At 33.6% G+C, this 16,490-nt stretch overlaps 2 protein-coding genes across 2 annotated transcripts; both read right to left on the minus strand.

Annotated features, from left to right (window-relative positions):
• Positions 1-4,947: 4,947 nt before the first annotated feature.
• On the minus strand, positions 4,948-6,023 carry LOC137627445 (cuticle protein CP575-like). The gene is made up of 2 exons (XM_068358532.1): positions 5,905-6,023; positions 4,948-5,359 (listed from the first exon to the last, which is right to left on the minus strand). Exons 1-2 carry the CDS (start codon positions 5,914-5,916, stop codon positions 5,105-5,107), a joined length of 267 nt encoding a protein of 88 aa, XP_068214633.1. The 5' UTR covers positions 5,917-6,023; the 3' UTR covers positions 4,948-5,104.
• An 8,282-nt stretch (positions 6,024-14,305) lies between these two features.
• Positions 14,306-15,594, minus strand: LOC137627446 (cuticle protein CP575-like). The gene is made up of 2 exons (XM_068358533.1): positions 15,464-15,594; positions 14,306-14,714 (listed from the first exon to the last, which is right to left on the minus strand). Exons 1-2 carry the CDS (start codon positions 15,473-15,475, stop codon positions 14,454-14,456), a joined length of 273 nt encoding a protein of 90 aa, XP_068214634.1. The 5' UTR covers positions 15,476-15,594; the 3' UTR covers positions 14,306-14,453.
• Between the last annotated feature and the right edge of the window lie 896 nt (positions 15,595-16,490).

Here is a 16,490-nt window from a genome sequence, read left to right on the forward strand (position 1 = left end):
ATATATATATTATATTTATATATATATATATATATATATAGAGAGAGAGAGAGAGAGAGAGAGAGAGAGAGAGAGAGAGAGAGAGACATTATGTATATATATATATATATATATATATATATATATATATATATATATATATATATATATATATATATATATATATATATATGCTTGAGTGCAGGGGGGACAAATCCTTACTAAGTAACCTTTCTGTGGATTGGTCTTTTGTACAATCATTTTTTGAAATTTACTCTTTTTTTTCCTTTTTGGCTTGTGGGGGGGGGGATGCATCCCCTCATCCCACCCAAGGATCCGTCCCTGTATTATATTCAAAACTTTCTCAATTTCATGTTCAAATAAATGTGCTATTGAATCTAATTGTATTTTACATAATAATTAACATAACATAACGTATACACATTAATTTGCAGTGATTTAAAAGTATTTTCCATTGTAACTTACAATTTGGACACGTTTATAAAAGTATTTCTTATCTATTTGCTTTTAAAACTCAAGAAATATGTCAATATGAATAGTGAAATAATTTTTGTTTAAAATAAGAAATGTTATTAGCAATTCATACATTCTTATCAATATACTGTATATATACTTCTGAAAGACCTCATCAATATTATGCTATTTACATTACTTCTTCAATTCAATATATGTAAGTCGTCAAATACTTTTGATCTTTTGATTAATAATAATAAAGTTTGGTAATGTAGAAATAATTAGTCAATTACATCATGTATTGTAATGATGTCATATCTCAAAATCAATGCCCTGCGTTTTTAGGCTTTAGTAATTATATTTAGTGACGTAATCATTTACTTCATATAATTGTTAACGGAGGACCAGTCCAGCTTATTTGAATTTCTAATTTTATCACCTTTCTTTTTTTTTCAGTCATCAGAACGATCTTATATCAAGGAAAAGATAAAGAATGACGATATTATTATAGAAATACATGTAATAAGTATCATATATATTCAGTTGTAAACTGTTTGATAAATTTACTTTTAAAGCAGACTATATTTTTAACTCAAATTGACAATGGCCTCACCTACAGCTATTAAAAGTACGAAAAGAATCCTGCCCGCAAGAATAGACAAAGTTCCAAAACTTGTGTCTTTTCAACATCCTTGGCCAGGTTCCAAGAGAACAGCAAAGTACCAAACTGTCCTTTCCTAAGCCCACCCCCTAATTATATGATTTTCATTTACTTAATTTCTGTTGTTATTTGAGTCACTTTTTTATCAACAAAACACACATTAGCTTATGATTACTACGAGTCAGTCATTGTAATTCCCAAAAGAAAAATGTCCAATTTATAAGCAATATCACTAAAATTTTCCTTTGGCAAACGATCGTTTCTTAATTATACCTACAGGGGTAACGTAGAACGAGACAGTGGTGCCACGTGTTCTCAATTCATTGATAAGATGGTCTTATTAAGCACCAATTTTGTTAACCTTTTAAAATAATGTTTACAAAACTGGAAAATTATTGATGGGATTCATGGTTTCCCGTAAATGATTGATGAGCACAACGCAGATAGCCATGATTATTATCGGTCGAAAGGCACCTCACCTGTCTCCTCCAAGCGGCCCGTAAGAAGTTTTGATCTTAGGCCAATAGATGGCCTCAAACGTACCTTGTCTTCACTAAATACCGAAATAATCGCCAACCACGTGCTGCCAAAATGAGAGGTGGGTTGGTGTAGAGGGAGGGAAAACGAAGTTCATGAATGGTTTAACAATCGTTCCCTCATTATACATGGATATTTTTTCAGATAACGTTGTGAATTGTTGTAAACGGTATAGATTGTAACTTCTTTTCACTTATTATTTGATTTTATCTTCCTTTAGAGATAAGAAATCCTAGAAAATCAGTGTCATTCCTTAACAAATTACCCAAGTAACAATCATCAGCGTAGTGAGAGACAGGCTGAGACAGCGGTGCCATATGTTTTATTTTATTGAGAACGACACTATTATTTTCCAGACTAAGACATTAATTGAACACTAATAACAAATAAATAGTGTCCTAAATATATATTTTTTTATTATTGTATTACATTTGTACTCTGCATCAACAAATAGATTACGTGAAATGCAAAATTGTCACATTTTCTTTCATAATCAACATCTGCTCAGAGCTGCGTCGTTCTCCATGACTTTGTAATTGTCAGAAGGACGTTCCATGATGTAATATAGGTCGAAAAAACACCTTTATGCACAGTTCCCAAGCAACTGTAATGCATGTTGATAAAGTCGCTTTTGTGTCATATAAAGGTTGAAAAGGGACCTTAAAGGTGCATTTTCATCTGTCGGGTTGATATTTCTCTTTGGCCTTGCAATAGTTATCTATTATTTCTTGATAATATTATATGTTTATATTGAATAACTTTATATAACAAGACTGTAAAGAGCACACCTCACAAAACATGCGTTAAGCGGATATATCGGCTATGTTAACCCTGAATTCTATCTCGGGAACATCAACTATTTTTCTTGACATTGCCTTATAAATTTGATAACGCAAGGGTCTATACTCAAAATTTTGTTCTTTCATGATTATAGGTAATTGAACGCAAGGCAACTAACCCAATACCGCCATGAAGAATAGGTACAACAGCATACTGTTCAATTTTTTATATCTGCAACATCGCTGAACGTCGTAACATTATAAACTTATTATCTACCTTGTGCATGAACATTTTAGCTGTGATGCCGTTATACTATATTGTTCACAAATGATTTGTGAATATTTCTTTCTTGCTATCCAATGACTCTTTACGCCTCATAAGGATGACACTGAAAGCGAGTTTGATCTTGATTTAAAATTATTTATAGTTTTGTTAATGCATGTCATTAATTTAATTTTTTATTGTAACTTGATTTGCAAGTGTAAATAACTCTCAAATATTTATGATCTGATACTAAGAGCAAAATGCAAGACAGAATTAGGAATGGAACTATAAGAGAGATTAACTGAGTGCCATTTGTGGATGCGATCATGGTGAAGGGTAGATGGAGATAGGTTGGGCATGATCTTCACACTCCCCGAGAGAGATTAGTTCACCAAACTTTAAACTGGGCTCCACAAGAATTTAAAAGCTCAAGATTGAGACGAATGGTGAAATCTAACTTGAGGGCCTTTGCGTTAATCGGCGTAGGAGGAGATGATGCTGATGATTATATTTAGGTAATACTATATAGAGTATGTTTATTTTAAAGAAGCAAGAGAGGAATATTGATGAAAAGCTGAGAGATGAAAAGGTAATTTTAATGACCAAATTTTCATATCATGACATATTGTACTGTTGTACAGTAATGTGTAGAATATAGATATCCACCGTTGATGGCATTTGTGAACTGAAAAACATTTGATAGTGTGAACCACCCAATTTTGTGGGGAGTCCTGCGTTATAATGGAGTTCCTCATAAATATGAAAATTTAAACAAATCTGTTCATGGGCATAGTAAGTGCAAAGTTAATGTTAGTGGAGTCCTATCAAATGAATTTCCCATGAACAGTGGAATATTCCAAGGGAATGTGTTGTCACCTATATTGTTTATCTTCCTCATAGATTTTGTAATGCATAAAACAGTTGGGGATGGTGGAGAAGGATTGGACTGGATGGGTAATAGGAAATTAGCTGAACCAGAGTATGCTGATAACGCTGTCCTTATTATCAGAACACCACAGAATTTGCAATAGTTATTTACCAGAAGGATGAAATGTCACAGGAGGTTGGGCTTCCGATAACTAGAAGAAAGACAGAGATGATGCGAACGCAATATGCAATGGAAGATGAAATATCATTGGAATCGTTTAAATATTTAGGAACTATGATCACTGATACAGAGTCTTTAGAGTTGGAATTTAATGAAAGATTAAAAAAAGCAAATCAGACAATGGCAAGGTTAAGTAGAATTTGGAAATTAAATCGCCCGAAATTACATATGAAAATTAGGCTATATATCAGTTTAGTAAGGTCGGTGTTACAATATGGACATGAGGCGTGGTATGACCATGAAACAATATCCAACAGATTTTGTAGCTTTGAGAACAAAGACGTAAGAAAAATATTGGGAGTGAAATGGCAAGAAATGATTAGAAAATAAATGAAATCAAAAGAGAGATTACTCGAGTGCTATATTATGATTAAATCAGGGTGAGGGGTAGATGGAAATGGTTTGATCATAATCCTAGCGCTCCCCATGAGAGATTAGTTCATCAATTATTTGTTTTGGCTCCACAAGTCACTAGAAGAGTTGGAAGACCCAGATCTACATAGCCGAGGACTATGAAGCGTGAAGTTGGAGATGATAAATGGAGAAGTAATGATATAAAAGTTCAAAAGAGAGGCGACCAGCTAATTCTAACCGAGGCCCTTCGCGTCAATAGGCGTAGGAGGAGATGATGATAATGAATACAAAATATTGGTCTATTTTATGTCTATCTCCAAATACTATCACTTAAAAGTCCAAATATTTATCATTCATGTTGGCTTAGACCGGTATAGATAACCAAATTTAATAGGTAATATACAATTAAAATGGTAAAATTATTGCATATATATATATATATATATATATATATATATATATATATATAACATTGATCCTTTTCATCTCAGGATGTATGGCTCGAGAGGATTCTGCCTTCTCAGTTATTGGCAAAATCTTTTAGAAATGAGTTTGGAAGGCTGATCATTCCTGATCGCTTTATTGTAAAGTCCCGGAGTTAATTGACCCCAGTAATTGTTCAACGGAATATAAACAGTATATATATATATATATATATATATATATATATATATATATATATATATATATATATATATATATATATATATATATATATGATTACAACGAAAGTGTGTAGAGCTCATTACAACGTAATTAAGGTAATATAAGTGAAAAAAGTAAGCCATTGGTTATTTGTTATATCTCTATATATTTATATAAATCTCTCATATAAAATCTCTATGAATCTCACTTGGTGATACATGAACAGAACTTCTGGAAAGGAAATAGAAAGACAGTCTTTAGGATGGATACATAATGAGGACTTTCTCCGTTTACGAAGGACTTCAGTTATCGTCTTCGTCGTCTGCGTCGGGAACCCTGGGAACGACGTTGTCCTCGACGACTCTATATCCGAATCTGTCAGCCTCGTACTTGACGTAATACTCGTTGCCGTCAGGAGCGGTCCAGGAGTATTCCCCTTGCACGGCCCTTCCCGGCTGACCCTCCTGCTCCTGCTCTTGGTCGTCCAACTCGAAGTCCACGATGTCATCGGAGGGGCGAGCAGCAGCCAGGGCCACAAGGCCAAGGGCGATAAGGAGCTGAAACACAAGGAAATGACGGGACGGTGAGATTGAAGAAATTCGCAAATAGATATATCAAAAAAATAAATAAATAAATAAAATAAAGGATCTGAATGACAAGGAAATTGAAATACAATGCATAATTCGTCAGTGTTCGAAATTGCAAGATATCTTTTGAATGTATACACACCACCGTCAATATTGGGTTTTGCCATACAACTATGGTGTAGAATGGTCTAAAACTTAATTAATTACTAGCTTAGATATTATTATGAAATACGTCAGCATCATATTTAAGTAATCATTGTTGATAACCGAGAGATTTGGGATCAATATATGATACTATTATACATTATTCATTAAGTAAATTCTTAGTTTTATAACTCAAATTTTAACAATTTCTATTTGCGGAACTCCCAAAAATTATACTTGAAAACAGAAATAAAATTGTCAAAAAAGATTTGAAAATCTAATGCTTTTTTAATGGCAATTAGATTAATCCTCCTTCTCTCTGAGCAATAAGGATTCTTCTAGGCTTACAGACATCAGTGTTGTTTACTTACAAGGACCTTCATGTTTGCTTCTGAGGTGTCAGGTGCTGTGTGTTTGAGGATAAGACGCCTATCCTTTTTAAAGGTCTCAGACAATAAGTAACCAAGCAAGACTGGTCCCCCTCTGGCGCCTCTCCTCCAAGGGAGGTGGGCCGACTGCCTCCTATCCATTAGCCTACAGCATCCCCTTCCCCTCCTGTGCCTCTCCTCCCAAAAATCTCGCCCCCGCCCCCCTCCTGGATCTCCTTCGTAACTTCTTCCCGCTTTTTACTCTAAATGTTTATCTCTCCTACTTCGTCTTCTCATCCTTCTCTGCCTCTCTTCCGTACACGCCATTACCAGACTGGCCCTTCCTCCCTCTTATCTCTCTACCCCTCCACCTCTCCTAATCCTTCATTCATGGCAGAATTTATGCAAATGGAGGGAATTTTACCCTGCTTTGGGCCAGGTCCTGTCCTGACAAAAAACAGGGCCCAGGTGATTCAGGCATTTTGTTGACATCCTTTCGTTTTCACCGAACCCTTCTAATGGACTGACTCGTAAAAAAGATGAATGAAAGGAGAACAGTAATATATGAAATGGAAACATAAAAAATAATTCTTTAAAGCAATAATATTTTACATTCTCTTTAATATGTTTTAATTCTTAACCGAGATATAGGATAATTTAATGATATATAAATAAATTCAAATTTTAAAAATTCTCTAAAAAGTTCTATCCGGTTAAATGATATTATTCTAAGAGAAGCAAGAGAACTGATATATAAATATATGTAATTATAATATGTAATAAATAATATGTAAATATATCACGGTTCCTTTCAAAATACTCTTTTAGGTTTTCAATTTTGATAAGCTAAGAATGGCTATAGTTACAGTGATAACATCAGACATTACGCTAAGGAATTTGGTTATCAATACCTGTTTAAGACGCTAGGAAGATTATATGATATTTGGATTATAAAGTTACAGTATTTGAAGTTAGATGCAGCATTGGCTAATTATCTTATTACCTAAATATATCATTAAATCAATCATATTTAGAGCTAGTTGTACTTCATCCATATAACATAGCATTAAAAAATTATAAATAATTTTGAATCGAAATCAAAGACACTACCAAAGCCATCTCTCTGAGGCGTAAAGGTATATAAACACACACCTACACACACACACACACACACACACATATATATATATATATATACATATATATATATATATATGAGTGTGTGTATATATATATATATATATATATATATATATATATATATATATATATATATATGTATATATATATATATAATGGATTATGTGTTGATAACTAAAAGAATGTTTGGAAGAGTGAAAGACGTGCACGTGTTTAGGGGTATGGCTAACGGTATGTCTGATCATTTTTTGGTGGAAGGAAAATTAGTTGTAGCAAAAGAGTGGGGGAATAGAGTAGGTGGATGTAAAAGGGAGGTAGTGAGGATTGAAGAGCTAATAAAACCGGGGGTAAAAAGTAAATATCAGGAAAGGTTGAAAATGGCATATGACGAGGTGAGAGTAAGAGAAACTGGTAATTTAGAGGAGGAGTGGAAGTTAGTAAAAGAAAATTTTGTTGGGATTGCAAGTGATGTATGTGGCAAGAAGTTTGTTGGAGGCAGCATGAGGAAGGGCAGTGAATGGTGGAATGAAGGAGTGAAGGTAAAAGTGGAAGAGAAAAAGAGGGCTTTTGAAGAATGGCTGCAGAGTAATAGTATAGAGAAATATGAAAAATATAGAGAGAAAAATGTGGAAGTAAAGCGCAAGGTACGTGAAGCAAAGAGGGCAGCTGACCTGAGGTGGGGTCAGGGATTGGGTCAGTCATATGAAGAGAATAAGAAGAAGTTTTGGAAAGAAGTGAAGAGAGTAAGGAAGGCTGGCGCAAGAATTGAAGAGACAGTGAAAGATGGAAATGGAAGGTTGTTAAAAGGAGAGGAGGCAAGGAAAAGGTGGGCGGAATATTTTGAAAGTTTGCTGAATGTTGAGGATAATAGGGAGGCAGATATAATTGCTGTTCCAGGTGTTGATGTATCAGTGATGGGAGAAGAGAATGAGAGAGAGATTACAATAGATGAAGTGAGGAGAGCCCTAGATGAAACGAGAGTAGGAAAAGCATCTGGTATGGATGGTGTGAAAGCTGAGATGTTGAAGGAAGGGGGTGTGACTGTACTTGAATGGTTGGTGAGATTGTTTAATATGTGTTTTGTGTTGTCAATGGTACCAGTAGATTGGGTTTGTGCATGTATTGTACCACTATATAAGGGTAAGGGAGATGTGCATGAGTGTTGTAATTCAAGAGGTATTAGTTTGTTGAGTGTAGTTGGGAAAGTGTATGGTAGAGTATTGATTAATAGGATTAAGGATAAAACAGAGAATGCAATCTTGGAAGTACAGGGTGGTTTTAGAAGAGGTAGGGGTTGTATGAATCAGATTTTTACAGTTAGGCAGATATGCGAGAAATATTGAGTAAAAGGTAAGGAGGTGTATGTTGCGTTTATGGATCTGGAGAAAGCATATGATAGAGTTGATAGGGAAGCAATGTGGAATGTGATGAGGTTATATGGAGTTGGTGGAAGGTTGTTGCAAGCAGTGAAAAGTTTCTACAAAGGTAGTAAAGCATGTGTTAGAATAGGAAATGATTGGTTTCCGGTGAGAGTGGGGCTGAGACAGGGATGTGTGATGTCGCCCTGGTTGTTTAACTTGTATGTTGATGGAGTGGTGAGAGAGGTGAATGCTCGAGTGCTTGGACGAGGATTAAAACTGGTAGGCGAGAATGACCATGAATGGGAGGTAAATCAGTTGTTGTTTGCGGATGATACTGTACTGGTAGCAGACACAGAAGAGAAGCTTGACCGACTAGTTACAGAATTTGGAAAGGTGTGTGAGAGAAGGAAGTTGAGAGTTAATGTGGGTAAGAGTAAGGTTATGAGATGTACGAGAAGGGAAGGTGGTGCAAGGTTGAATGTCATGTTGAATGGAGAGTTACTTGAGGAGGTGGATCAGTTTAAGTACTTGGGGTCTGTTGTTGCAGCAAATGGTGGAGTGGAAGCAGATGTACGTCAGAGAGTGAATGAAGGTTGCAAAGTGTTGGGGCAGTTAAGGGAGTAGTAAAAAATAGAGGGTTGGGCATGAATGTAAAGAGAGTTCTATATGAGAAAGTGATTGTACCAACTGTGATGTATGGATCGGAGTTGTGGGGAATGAAAGTGATGGAGAGACAGAAATTGAATGTGTTTGAGATGAAGTGTCTAAGGAGTATGGCTGGTGTATCTCGAGTAGATAGGGTTAGGAACGAAGTGGTGAGGGAGAGAACAGGTGTAAGAAATGAGTTAGTGGCTAGAGTGGATATGAATGTGTTGAGGTGGTTTGGCCATGTTGAGAGAATGGAAAATGGTTGTCTGCTAAAGAAGGTGATGAATGCAAGAGTTGATGGGAGAAGTACAAGAGGAAGGCCAAGGTTTGGGTGGATGGATGGTGTGAAGAAAGCTCTGGGTGATAGGAGGATAGATGTGAGAGAGGCAAGAGAGCGTACTAGAAATAGGAATGAATGGCGAGCGATTGTGACGCAGTTCCAGTAGGCCCTGCTGCTTCCTCCGGTGCCTTAGATGACCGCGGAGGTAGCAGCAGTAGGGGAGTCAGCATTATGAAGCTTCACCTGTGGTGGAAATGTGGGAGGTTGGGCTGTGGCACCCTAGCAGTACCAGATGAACTCGGTTGAGTCCCTGATTAGGCTGAAGGAACATAGAGAGTAGAGGTCCCCTTTTTGTCTTGTTTCATTGTTGGTGTCGGCTACCCCCCAAAATTGGGGGAAGTGCCTTGGTATATGGATGGATGGATATATATATATATATATATATATATATATATATATATATATATATATATATATATATATATGTGTGTGTGTGTGTGTGTTTGTATGTGTGTGTGCGTTTGTGTGCGAATATAAACATATCTCTTCATCTCCCATGGCACTTCACATAATTCTGGGAGGTAGGCGACATCCAAAAAGAAAATTAGAAGGGATTTTCGTCCTCTTTTCATGTGTATATATACATGTATAAATTACACGCTCATATATACTGTATATATATATATATATATATATATATATATATATATATACATATATATATGTATATATATATATGTATATATAAATATATATATATATATATATATATATATATTTATATATATATATATATATATATATATATATATATATATATATATATGTGTGTGTGTGTGTGTGTGTGTAGCAGTATTAGTAGTAGTAGTGACAATAACATTGTTGATTTTGATGATGATTTATTTTTTTAAACTACCGGCTCTATCTGTGCATTATTATATCTTTTCTTCCATCGCATTATAAATGTCCTCCCTACATGTGTTGTTTTTTTAATCATCATCATCATCACCTCCACCTACGCCTATTGACGCAAAGGGCCTTGAAGAGATTTAGCGTACAACCAATCGAACCAGTGATTCCACTCCTATTCTCGTCTACAAATTTAGACGCTACCCTTTTAGGTGATCGCTAAAAGGACATTTGAAGGCCGCCAACCTAGTAACAAGCTAGCTATATCAAGGTTACTTACGTTTTTCCACAGAGGAGATGTCAGTTGTTTTCAGAAGCCCCGAGAAGACTTAATAGCCTCATCCCGTATAACATGTGGAATATGACCATCGGTTCCTTAGCTCAGTAATAATCACACGATCAGGTCCAAAATCTATGGCGTTCGGCAGTAACTGATTGGAATAAGTTTTGAAGGAATGTGGTTTTATGTGAAACTGAACGTGGTTGGTGTTTATAATATATTCTCATTCGTTCACGCTCTAATTTTCACAAGCGTGGGACAATTCGTGCATGCATGCATAAGTGTACATGTATGTATACATATACTGTACATGCATGTATGTGTATATTTGTACTATATACTGCAACTCTCTCTCTCTCACACACACACACACACACACACACACACACACACACACATATATATATATATATATATATATATATATATATATATATATATATACATACATATATATATATATATATATATATATATATATATATATATATATATACAGTATGTGTGTGTATCTATGCGTGCATGTATCTGTGTGTGTGCGTGTGTGTGTGCAGGCACGTTTGTATATCTGTGTGAGAGAGAGAGAGAGAGAGAGAGAGAGAGAGAGAGAGAGAGAGAGAGAGAGAGAGAGAGAGAGATAGCTAAACAGAATTTTTGACAATAAATTTTAAAGAAATATCTAGAGCTCATGGACTGGAACTCAATTGAATGAGTGTGTTCCTGTTAATACTTTGTAACTCCTATGGGGAAAGTATCATGTACTTTACTGTATATAAAAATCTAGTAATGAATACTTTTGCATTAAACATGAAAAGTATATTACTGAAAATATATTCATGGATAATCTGTATATATTAACAACTGATAATGCATATGTTTCGTATAATTATATACATTATCATTAAGATTTTACTTGATTCTCAACAGAACCTTGGTCGCCATAGTTGATCTCAGAGACAAAGAAATACTTAAGGTCGGTTTTTTTTTTCTGTTGTCTGTAACTTGTTCCAAAAGAGGTTAATAGTTTTATCCTAGCTCGAATTGTAATAAAGTTGAGAAATTTTCGAAATAAATCCCGCAGACATATTTTTGGAGTGGAGGGTTAGGAACAACTAGCAAATGTTTCTACTGAAATATTTATATAAATTTTTTTGGCAAACGGTCCTTGGGAACCAGCAGTTTTATAATACGAAATAATCTCAGTCGAATTGTACAGGATTTTTTCTAAAAGTTTCACTGGAGTAGGTGACATTTTGCCCGTAAACTTCAATGAGAAAATATTTTAAGTTTTAAAGATCTAATATATATATATATATATATATATATATATATATATATATATATATATATATATATATATATATATATATATATATATATATATATATATATATATATCTTTATATATATATATATATATATATATATATATATATATATATATATATATATATATATATATATAAATATATATATATATATATATATATATATATATATATATATATATATATGTGTGTGTGTGTTTGTGTGTAAGTGCGTGTATGTGAGGCTTTGTTTGTTTGTATGCTTTTATGTATTTTTGCGTCTGATATAGTTAAGAATTGCGTAAAACATATCGAAGCATAATGGCTTAGCGCATTAGACTAAAACACGAACATTTCTATGATTGCTGGCGTTAATGTACATATAAAGTGGATATTCCTCTTAGATAGTTTTAATGGGGATGATAAAAAAAATAACAATAATGATAATTAAAACTTTTTTAATCCACTGGTTTGGCTGCTTTCCCAATTACTTGGCAGTTTGGATAATAATAATAATAATAATAATAATAATAATAATAATAATAATAATATAAGCTTCCCCCATACACTTTCTTAGTGAGGTATACTTGCAAATCAAGTATCAAGTCCTAGTTTTATCTGAATAATGTAATTTCTAGTTGTAATTTTAAGCTTCATCTCTCTCTCTCTCTCTCTCTCTCTCTCTCTCTCTCTCTCTCTCTCTCTCTCTCTCTCTCTCTCATAACTTTTTAGAAAGCTCTTTGTCCTCCAAAACACAATTTACAGTATACAATAACAAATCTTCCTACAGTACGGTCAGGTGCGGTGTTCCACAAGGATCTATTCTGGGACCAATCCTCTTTTTAATATATGTCAATGATATAATAACCACAAGTACTAAATTAAAGCTTTTGTTGTTTGCATTGAATATTTCAAAGAAATTCTATATGCTATCTAGTTCTATACATTCAACTTGAATCAATATTGATGTACAATTCAATAATAAATCATGTAATCGAATCAACCACATCAAATACCTAGGTATAACAATTGACGAAAAACTAAGTTGGAAAGCTCACTTACAGCAAGCTTGTATTAGACAGAATATCTCAAGTCACAGGTGTAATATATAGAATTAGAAATAATGTAACTATTCCCTAAAACTGATATATTACGCCACTGCATATCCAGTTTTATTGTATTGTTCAGCAGTTTAGGGAGGAGCTTTCAAAACACTTATAGACCAATTGATTGTTGCACAAAAAAAGTTATTAGGGTAATGTCATACAGATTAAAATATGAGCATACCAACCCTCATTTTTGTGACTACAAGCTGCTCAAATTATCAAATCTCATATCACTACAGACTTTTTTATTTGTGTTCAAAGCATTACATGTACATCCCAGCAACATAGTCCATCCACTGTCACATAACATTATCACAAGACGACCTCATGACCTGAGAGTACTGTATTGTCGCTGTCAAGGCTCAGCGCAGTGTGAGTGTGCTGGGAATTACATATGGGAACTACCTCCAACAGGATATCAAGTCACTCACTTCCATTGATATGTTTAAAAGCAAAATTGAATCACTGTTATTGCAAATTTATGATCAATAGTCATACATGCCAATATTACTATTTCTACTATATTATCATTTTCTACTATTATCAATTATGTTGCTAAATAATCATTGTATATGTATATGTGTACATTTATGTACTTATGTGTGCATATATATATGTGTGTGTGTTAGTTGTATGAACGTTTATATTTGTATTTCTTTATGTATGTATTTGAATTTGTATGCTAGGCTGTATGTATGTGTGAGTATATGTGTGAATGTGTTTATGTACATATTGCATGTATGTATGTGTTTATGTATGTACACGTATTTGTATTTGTGTGTGTCTTCAACTAAGCCATAACACATCCTTCTTTCTATGCTAACTACATCTGGTCCATATAAAAGCTTCATTCTTAATGGACTTGGGCTGTACTACTAATGTTCATAACACATTTTTTTCATTGTAACAAAGGGCAATAAAGATATCAATATCAATCTCTCTCTCTCTCTCTCTCTCTCTCTCTCTCTCTCTCTCTCTCTCTCTCTCTCTCTCTCTCTCTCTCTTTGTTAGGTCTTGGATATCTGTTGCATTTCCACTAGTGTCCATATATTATTGTTATCCAGCAAAGCTGATGTAAAACTAAAGGTTCTATAACACGATTTATATCAAGGGAACACAAATAAAGTGAAATAAGGCTTTTTCGTCCATTAATGCGTAATATTTCTGTAGATTATACACTGAAAGAGTGTATTGATTTAGGATTTTTTAAGCCAAATGCAACCACATTAATTTTGTTTCCCATATTTTTCAGAGTAAATAATTCTATTCAGTTTCTTATCTCTTGCTCCTTAAATAACCTCCGTGATATATCTTGCAATAATTTCTCATGTCAGGGTAATAGGTAGGACATCAAATGAATCAAAATAGTAATATAAAAACTATTTCATATATTTATCAAAATATATCTGCTATTAAAAGATATATAAAGTTCTCTTGGTGATACTTGGGTTTTATCTTCTTCCTGAATATGTGAGAAATACTTTGGGGAAGTTCTGTTATATTAAATCAACTTTGACATATCTAGTCATCCTCGACCTCTGGGAGCTCTGCTTCAGGGGCTTCGGGTACGACGTTGTCCTCGACCACTCGGTATCCGAATCTGTCAGCCTCGTACTTGACGTAATACTCGTTGCCGTCAGGCGCCGTCCAGGAGTATTCTCCCTTGACGGCCCTTCCAGGCTGGCCCTCTTGCTCCTGTTCCTGGTCGTCGAGTTCAAAGTCGACGATGTCCTCCGAAGGACGAGCAGCTGCGAGGGCCACAAGGGCGAGAGCAACGAGCAACTAGAAAGAAATAATTAAAATGATTATCATTTCATTTTATTTTCGTTATTTTACGATTCTGTCTTAAATCATTCTTTTACGTATATGTTTCTGTCTTTTCTTTACCTTATGTGAATGAATATGAATTCAGATAACAATGATTCTCTTTTGTAATATATACGAAAATATTTTGTGATTTTCTTTTTAATGATTTAATATCTTGTTATGAGTTTCCCGTTAAAATGTGAAACATAACGTCTGTATTTGAAAAATTCAATAAACTAAAAAAAAAAAAAAAAACAATTGATTGCTGGTTATCAAGATTAGAAATTGTAATCCATGATAATCTCTTGCGACAAATGGGCAATGGCTGACTTCATAACTCATACGGAATTAAAATTTATCAAAGGGAATATCTCTTTCCTCCCTCTATTCTGCAGTCGTCTTAAGCAGTAACTCCGTAACTAGTAATCAATAAGAATTTTGAAAAAAAAATTGAAATCAACAAATTCGTTTCGTGAGTTTTTTTTTTTTCTTTTCTTTCCTTTGTGTGTGTGTGTGTGTGTGTGTGTGTGTGTGTGAGCTATTGCCAATATACGAGCAGTAATTGACTGTTGACTTTGACTGTCTTTTTTATTAATTCTATTATGTTTGCTCAAAAATTTCAGAACTTCCTTTTAAGTAAACATCTGATTCTTAGAATTGCCATTTTAAAAGAAATTTTGCTCTGTTCTGCAAGAACTGAGGTCACAGGAGCAAAACCTACTTACCAAGAACTTCATGTTGTAGATACTGCAGGATCTTTGACTGTGCGTTGAAGGACACAATGCCGTCCTTTATATATTCCTTGAGATCTCATTTGCATGCAGATGTCCTTCACCGACTCCTATCCTCCTCTCCACCCCTCGTTTGAAGGGACAGAACCTAAACTAAGGATGTTATTCAACGCCGGTCTGAACCGGATCTCAGATTTGATGAACACTAAGCTATTTCTAGTTTTCTTTATAAATTTCGAATTTTATTATTATTAATATTATGATTATTATGATTATTATGGTAGTAGTAGTAGTAGTAGTAGTAGTGGCATAATTACATTTGAGTTACAAAGTGTCATACAGAAATCGGTATGACTGTAATGATATACTCTAAGAAATATAATAAAAAAGGACTTTCACTTTTATATATATATATATATATATATATATATATATATATATATATATATATATATATATATATATATATATATATATATATATATACATATATATATATATATATATATATATATATATATATATATATATATATATATATATATACATATATATATATATATATATATATATATATATATATATATATATCATATATATATATATATATATGTGTGTGTGTGTGTCATATATATGTATGTATGTTGTTTTAGTAGAAGGTCCTCCTTTTTTTCAGTAAATATTATCGAGATCGGTTCTAAGACAACGACCTTTCGCCTCCTTGATGATATCCAGCAAGGTCGACTAACAGTTAGGGACCTATACATTAATAGGTTAGTTTAAGAAAAATACAAAATGTAACGTAATCTATCGTATCAAATTTGTTACCTTTTGAACCCTTGTTCTATTATTATTATTATTATTATTATTATTATTATTATTATTATTATTATTATTATTATTATTATTATTATTATTATTATGTGAAGCTTCTCTGTATAGTATTACTGTCTGATTATCAAAATATTTAGTCCATTATCAGGCTTTACCCATGGATATTTGGCGATTCCTGTAGGTTATC

This window comes from Palaemon carinicauda, chromosome 35, assembly GCF_036898095.1.
Source record: "Palaemon carinicauda isolate YSFRI2023 chromosome 35, ASM3689809v2, whole genome shotgun sequence".
Classification (NCBI taxonomy): domain Eukaryota; kingdom Metazoa; phylum Arthropoda; class Malacostraca; order Decapoda; family Palaemonidae; genus Palaemon; species Palaemon carinicauda.